The sequence below is a fragment of the Scylla paramamosain genome, chromosome 41 (genome assembly GCF_035594125.1).
Source record: "Scylla paramamosain isolate STU-SP2022 chromosome 41, ASM3559412v1, whole genome shotgun sequence".
NCBI classification, from domain to species: domain Eukaryota; kingdom Metazoa; phylum Arthropoda; class Malacostraca; order Decapoda; family Portunidae; genus Scylla; species Scylla paramamosain.
In genome coordinates, this window is record NC_087191.1 from 11,501,967 (window position 1) to 11,509,466 (window position 7,500).

The 7,500-nt window shown below is 48.9% G+C and overlaps 1 protein-coding gene across 1 annotated transcript in view; it reads right to left on the bottom strand.

Annotated features, from left to right (window-relative positions):
• LOC135092972 (protein dachsous-like) overlaps positions 1 to 7,500 on the bottom strand; it is a 106,773-nt gene that overhangs the window by 93,782 nt on the left and 5,491 nt on the right. The window contains 10 exon segments of the mRNA XM_063991796.1: positions 3,635 to 3,976; positions 3,978 to 4,334; positions 4,336 to 4,413; positions 4,415 to 4,756; positions 4,758 to 4,979; positions 4,981 to 5,154; positions 5,156 to 5,188; positions 5,190 to 5,573; positions 5,703 to 5,786; positions 6,001 to 6,144. Of these exon segments, the coding sequence (XP_063847866.1) occupies positions 3,635 to 3,976; positions 3,978 to 4,334; positions 4,336 to 4,413; positions 4,415 to 4,756; positions 4,758 to 4,979; positions 4,981 to 5,154; positions 5,156 to 5,188; positions 5,190 to 5,573; positions 5,703 to 5,786; positions 6,001 to 6,144 (2,160 nt within the window).

Sequence of the window (7,500 nt, forward strand, 5' to 3'; positions counted from 1 at the left end):
GTCTATTACCTTTTCTCTCTTTTCCTTTATTCATTTTTTCCTTATTCCTTGTTTTCTTCTTGATTTTTTACTGTTTTTTTATCCCTATTATTCTCTCTCTCTCTCTCTCTCTCTCTCTCTCTCTCTCTCTCTCTCTCTCTCTCTCTCTCTCTCTCTCTCTCTCTCTTTACGTCAGTGTTTATCATCATCTTTCTCTTTTACTCCAAGATTTATTCCTCTTTACTCATTTTCTTTTTTGTTTTTTTCGTTCTCCTCCGTGTCTCCTTTGTACTATTCTTCATTTTTTAATCTCTCTCTCTCTCTCTCTCTCTCTCTCTCTCTCTCTCTCTCTCTCTCTCTCTCTCTCTCTCTCTCTCTCTCTCTCTCTCTCTCATACACCAATCCCTGGTTGTTTTTATTCTTCTTTATTTAATTTCTTTGTCCACCTTTTTTTATCACCTTTTTATTCTTATTCCTATTCGCTTTACTCACCAAAAATTACATTAAAATACCAAAATCTTTATTCAGTTTCTCTATCTACCTTTTTTTTCACGTTTTTTAAGTTTCATTTATCATTTACACACACACACACACACACACACACACACACACACCTTTCAGGAATGTATCTACGTGTCTTCTATAGAGGCTACCTGCGTTCTCTGCCTCACAGGTAAGAGAGAGTGAGAGAGGACGAGGGAGAGTTAGGTGAGGGAGAGTAAGTTAGGCATTTGTTTAAGGGGAGGACTAAAAAATAAATAAATAAAAAAATAAATAAATAAAATAGTGATGTTAATCGTTTTTTTTTTTTTTTTTTTTACTGTTTTCACTCTTTCACTAAGGACATAAAGAAATCTAGTCATTTTTTTCAAGTATAAACGCCTCCACACTCCTTTTTTAAAACTGTTCATGAAATCTTTCGTTATGTCTGCCACTTTTCAATTATTTTCATTCCTTCATCCATTGGGGACATGAAGATACGTATTTCTTTTTTAAGGTTCATTGTTTTTGAGGCTTGGCAAGGATGAAGGAAAGGTCACACACACACACACACACACACACACACACACACACACAATTATCTCCTTCAGTAGCGAGGCATCCGAATATTCTGCCCTGTATTTTCCTCCACACTGTTGTATGAACCCTTTGACGGCCACTTGGTACACCTTTCCTTCGTTACCAATCACCCAGACTTCATTACTTGTCCTCCAGCCGCCTCTGATCTTTAAAGTGGGTATAAATGTGAAATTCCTTTATCTTTAATCTTTCTTGTAGATGCTTATAAAGATTTCACGCTTTGCTTCTCGTGGTGCTATTTTTTTCGCGTCGCAGTGAAAGGGTTAAGCTCACAGAGATATATTTAGCAAGAAGTGTTATAGAAATCTCTCTTTGCGTGTCCATTTCAGCTAAATTATTAGAAGAATCATACAAAAAAAAAAGAGATATTTTAATCTATATATCGCCAAAGGATTATATTAAGTTCACAATTATATCTATCTTTAGTAGTGAAGGGGTTAGATATCAAATGAGGACAACCCTCCGCTGCAACTAGACTATTAAGAGAGAGAGAGAGAGAGAGAGAGAGAGAGAGAGAGAGAGAGAGAGAGAGAGAGAGAGAGAGAGAGAGAGAGAGAGAGAGAGAGAGAGAAAAAAAAAAATTATACAAACAAAACAAAACATCTCACTTTCTATATCGGCACATGACTGTATTAAGTTGACGTATCTTGTGCACTGGATGGCTTACAAATCACCTTCACTCACTCCTGTCCTGCCATTAGTCACTGCTCCTCCATGCCATTAGAAGAGAAAGAACTACAGAATAGGAGATCAGGAAAAACAAAATAAATAAAAAAGATATTCTGCTCTTCATACAGTACACAGATTATATCAAGTTTACAGTAATATTTCCAGCACTGAATGGCTAGAAGGGTGACATACTCCTGCACTACACATAACTCCTTTAAATATGAACACTTTCACTCTCCCTTCACCTCCTTCACTGCAATATTCTCAGTATATAATGAGTTAGAAATTATTGGTAGTTACTTTCACTAATCGTTTCCATAAATCACCTGTTTCTTTTAAGTACAAACACGCTCACTCCTTTTAACTCCTTCACTGCAATAAACAACTCAAAACACTAAAGACGGCAAGCGGTCATAACAAGCACGTACAAGGAAAGAAATGAACTAAGAGCAATAGATTTTCTCATTTCCGGCCAGTAAGATGCTTGGAGAGAGAGAGAGAGGATGAAGAACGAAAAGGAATGTGGAGGGAGAATGTGTCACGTGTGAGGATTAGAGGAGGCATGGTGATGGAAAGGGTTAAAGTTATTGCAGATGGAACTAAAAGGGTTAATTCCATATTATCTGCATTGTATTTGTCTTTCTAGCTCTAATAACTGTCATTGTAAATCTAAGAGCATTCTAACTATAATAAAGTACTATAATACATTCTAACTTTAATAATATTTCAACTAACAACATTCTAATTACAGTTGAAGTGCAATAACTCTAATAATAACACTCCACTTTTGATAACTGCCCTAACTCTAATTAAACATCCTAATTACAACACTTTAACAACATTCCATCTCTAACAACTATCATCCCAGCTCCAATTACCGGTGACTGCATGCCGCCACGAGGTCACCAGCAGGGGTACATGAGTGACACTAATGCATTGAAATTCCACTAACATTTCAAACAAAGACTTTAAAGAGAAAATAGGGACCAGTTAATTAATTAGACCGGTTTTTTCGTCTATAAATCTCCCTTTTACCTTTTAGCGAGTGTTGCCGAAAATGTCAGAAATAAGTGGTTTGCATGATTAACTCTCTCGTATCTTTAAATTTTTGCTGCAGTTATCGAGAAAATTTCAATGTTCGTCTCTTTCTCTCTTTTTTTTTGTGTGTATTACATTTCATGGCCTTTATATTAAAATTTATGTCGCTGCTTAATGTCTAAGTCACCGCTCAAGTACTGAAAGATCAAGAGTAATTAGTTTTTTTTTTCTGTAATATCAATTTTTTTTTTTTTAGCATTTATACGTATAGAAGTATTTTTTTATGGTATTCTTTGATATATAAGAAATTATTAAAACGAAGAATAATACAACAGACGTCATGATCTCTCTCTCTCTCTCTCTCTCTCTCTCTCTCTCTCTCTCTCTCTCTCTCTCTCTCTCTCTCTCTCTCTCTCTCTCTCTCTCACACAAATGAAATCGACAAAATATTACATGAAAGGACGTGAGAAAGTTTACCTGCGTTACCTGAGTGTCGCTGCATGAGTAATTGCATGATGTCCGCCACGCGATACAAAAAAAAAATGAAAGTATATGTTGAGGGGAAGGAAAAAAAGAAAGAAAAAGAAAAGTCAGTGAGAGTGAGAAATCGAGGAACTAAATTGTCTACCTTATAGTTTTCTTATTTTACGTTCGATTATGAGTGAGGTGAGTTAAGCATATAGAGTGTGTGTGTGTGTGTGTGTGTGTGTGTGTGTGTGTGTGTGTGTGTGTGTGTGTGTGTGTGTGTGTGTGTGTGTGTGTGTGTGCAAAAGGTGACACTTCCTCATGACTTGTCTGGGACTTGAGGGACGGCCACAGGTGAGGCACAGGTGGAGACAGGTGGGGACACAGGACACAGGGTACTCACCTTGAGGATGCAGGTGGCCACGGCTTCCGACTCGTGCACGGACACGTTGTAGAAGCTTTGGTCGAAGATTGGCTCGTTGTCGTTGACGTCCCGGATGGTGACCTTGACTGTGGCGGAGGAGGAGAGCGCCGGGGAGCCGGAGTCCGTGGCGATGACCGTGATCTGCGGCACCGGCTCCGTCTCGCAGTCCACGTGGGTGCGCGTGGTGATCAGTCCGGTGCGGGAGTCTATCTGGAACCAGTCCGAGTGCGTCTCCGGCGTGTCGCGGATGGAGTAGGTGATGACGGAATTGTTGCCCTCGTCCCGGTCCAGCGCCGACAGCTGGAACACGGAGGTGCTCGGGGTCCGCCACCTCCAGCACATTGGCCTGGTACACCGTCTGGTCAAACTCCGGCGCGTTGTCGTTCATGTCCGTCACCTGCAGGTCAAACTTGCGCGAGGCGTGCAGCGGCGGGTTGCCCATGTCCGTGGCGAACACCACCAGCGTGTAGTTCGGCTTGAGCTCGCGGTCCAGCGGACGCGACACCACCATCAGGTAGATGATGCTGTCCTGCGTGGTCAGGTCGAAGTGGCCGTCGCCGCCCTCCAGCGTCACGCTCACGTTGGCGTACTCCTCCTTCGAGTCTGGGTCGTTGACGGAGATGCGCGCCACGAACTCCCCAGGCTGCGCGTCCTCGGAGATCTTGGGCGTGGCGTCGTCGTGAGAGGAAGATGAGGTTGATGGTGGGCTGATTGTCGTTGACGTCGATGACGCGGATGGACACGAAGGCGGTGGTCTCGCAGGGGCTGGTCGCCGTTGTCGCGCGCCACCACCAGCAGCTCGTGCACGCCCTTGGCCTCGAAGTCCAGGGGTCTGTTGACGGAGATCACGCCGGACTTGGGGTCGATCTGGAACATGTTCTCGCGGTCACTCTGCCGCCGGTTGATGGAGTACGTGATCTTGCCGTTGTCGCCGGCGTCCGTGTCCGTGGCCAGCACCTGCAGCACCGAGGTGCCGATGGTGGCGTTCTCCGGCACGGTGGCGAAGTACCGGCTCTGGTTGAAGATGGGCTGGTTGTCGTTCACGTCCTGGATGGTGATGTTGACGGTCATGGAGCCCTTGAGGGGCGGCGAGCCCCCGTCCCCACGCCTCGATCAGCAGCGAGTAGAAGGCAGTGGTCTCGCGGTCCAGGAAGCCGTTGATCTGCAGGTCCAGGTACAGCACGTGGTCCCGCTCCCGGTGCGAGGACAGGCGGAAAGCGTTGTTCACGTTGCCGGACACAATGCGGTAGCGCTGCGTGTTGAAGATGCCCAGGTCGCGGTCCCGGGCCGGCGCCAGGGTGCGCTTCACGTCCCGCGGCGTGTTTCTCGGGGAAGTCGATGTTCATGACGGCGGAGGGGAAGGTGGGGGCGTTGTCGTTCTCGTCCTTGACGCGGATCACCACGCGGATGCTCTCGCCGGATTGCGGGATGGCCACCAGGGAGTAGAAGTTTCGCAGTTCGCGGTCCAGCACCACCATGGTCTTGATCTCGCCCGTGTCCCTCCTCGATGCGCAGGTCGGAGTCCACGGGGCCTGCCCGGCACCGGCACGATCAGGTAGGGCGGCGAAGGGGGCGGCGGCTGCCCCGGGTTACTGTCACCGATGTAGCCGATATTTGTCCCTATCGCCACGCCCTCAGACACCTCAAACTCCCGCTCGTATTCTGCGGCGGCGTGGCGCGGCGCCAGGCCCAGCAGCAGCAGCAAGCAGCACCATGAGGGCGGCGCGCGGCGGATGAGTCCTGTCGGGGCCGCCCACTGTCCTCGCACAGCCCGCCGCGGCCGGCCTCGCCCCCGCGCTGCCCTCTGCCACGTCCCGTCTGCATCCCCGGCAGCAGTGGGGGCGGCAGGGCGGCACCGGGACGGCGGGGTGGGAGGGGACGGCCGCCCCTCTCCCCTCCCCGAGGCGGCGGGGCTCACACATCACGCGGGTGCATGACGGCGCCGCACGCACCGCGCGGCACACGGCTCACCACTCACAACACTGGGGCGGCGCGGCGGGGCGCCACCACCCGCGGCGGCGGCAGCTCGCTGCGGCTCGGGCGTCACAGGCCGCCGCTCGACGCGCTCAGTCCGCGACGACACTAGCACGCCCCGCCCACCCTGAGCACGACGCCTGCACCGCCCACGCTCCTGGGAAAGAAACACAACAATTAGTCATGAATGAGACACCCGATACCCGCCCGTGTGTGTGTGTGTGTGTGTGTGTGTGTGTGTGTGTGTGTGTCGTAATGCCGGTGCTGGCGCCAGGAAGAAAGGAGAGGGACGGGAAGGGAAGGAGGGCAGGGGAATGGAGGCAAGGCAAGGGTGGGGATGGCGGGGCAGGGGTCAGGCCGGAGAGGCCCACCAGCGGACACAGCAGCAGGACGGCGCGGCCTGGCTCGCACCCCCACGCGGGCGAAAGGGCGTCGCGGAGGTGGTCGGCGAGGCCGCTGCCAGGCCGCCACCGCTGCTGCTGCTGCTGCTGCCAGCCGCCGCCGCCGCCTCCCGCCTGGTGACAAGTGAAATTTTTAATTGGTGGGTGTTGTTACAGGTGTCGCTGTGTTAGCTAATTATGAGAGAAATTGTAGCGGCGGTGTGGAGCGCGTGTCGCAGGCGGCGGGGGACGGGAATTTGGGCCAATCACGAGGCTCAGCGGGGAGGAGAGTGAATACGATTGGACAATAAATATTCATGTGTCGTTTGTCCGCGCCATGTTAGCGGGGGAGATAATTCCTCGCGCTGAAATATCACTGACGCTGAAATTTAGGCAACGAGGAGGAGACGCTGGCCCGACACTGTGAGTTGTCTTCCACGGTGGTCCGCGGGCAGGGGCGGGGAGAGGGAGGGAGGCAGGGAGGGAGAGGGAGAGGGAGTCATTCCACACATACACACACACACACACACACACACCTGCCTTACCTTTACCTGTCTTCCATCCCAGCATGCACCTGCCTCCCCCCTTCCACCCCCGCCCCCCCATCTCCTGTGTCCTGACATGCCTTCCCTCCTCCTCCTCCTCCTCCTCCTCCTCCTCCTCCTCCCCTCACAATCAATCTTCTTCCTGAAAAAAAAAATACTTCCCCCAATTTCTTTGCCACACCTTCTCTCTTTTCTCCTCTTCTTTCTTTCTTTCTCTCTTTCTCTTCTTCCCTCCCTTCCTCTTTCCTTTCTTTTCTATTTTTTTTCTGCCACACCCTCTCTCTCCTCTCTTTTCTCCTCTTCTTTTTCTCTTTTTTTCTCTTCTCTCCCTTCCTCCTTCCTTCCTTTCTTTCTCTCAACCTTTCTCCTCAGCCTTACATTCTTTTCTCTCTCTTCCAATTGTTTTCTCTCCTTTCTTCTCGTTCACCTGAAACACGAGGAAGAAGAGAGAAAAGAAAGAGAAGAAAGAAAAGGGAAAAAAAAGAGAAATGATGAAAATGTGAAAAGGAAAATCATATAAACGAGGAGAGAGAGAGAGAGAGAGAGAGAGAGAGAGAGAGAGAGAGAGAAGAGAGAGAGAGAGAATAAAAAGAGGAGAAAAGGAAAACCAGAAACACACGAAGGAAGGATGAAGCGGAGGAATGGAGGAATGGAGGAATGGAGGGAAGGAGGGAGAGAAGGAGGGAGGGAAGGAGAGAAGGAGGGGTAGTGTTTGCTCGCAGGACAGCAGTGAGGCGTGAGAAAAGAGAAGGTTTGTGCTGCCAGTATTACAAGGCCACCACTTCTACTACTACTACTACTATTACTACTACTACTACTACCACTATTACTACTACTACTACTACTATTACTATTCACTACTACTGTTACTGCTTTTGTTACGGTTGATGATGTGTTTTCTCTACTTACTACTACTACTGCTATTACTACTACTACTACTACTGCT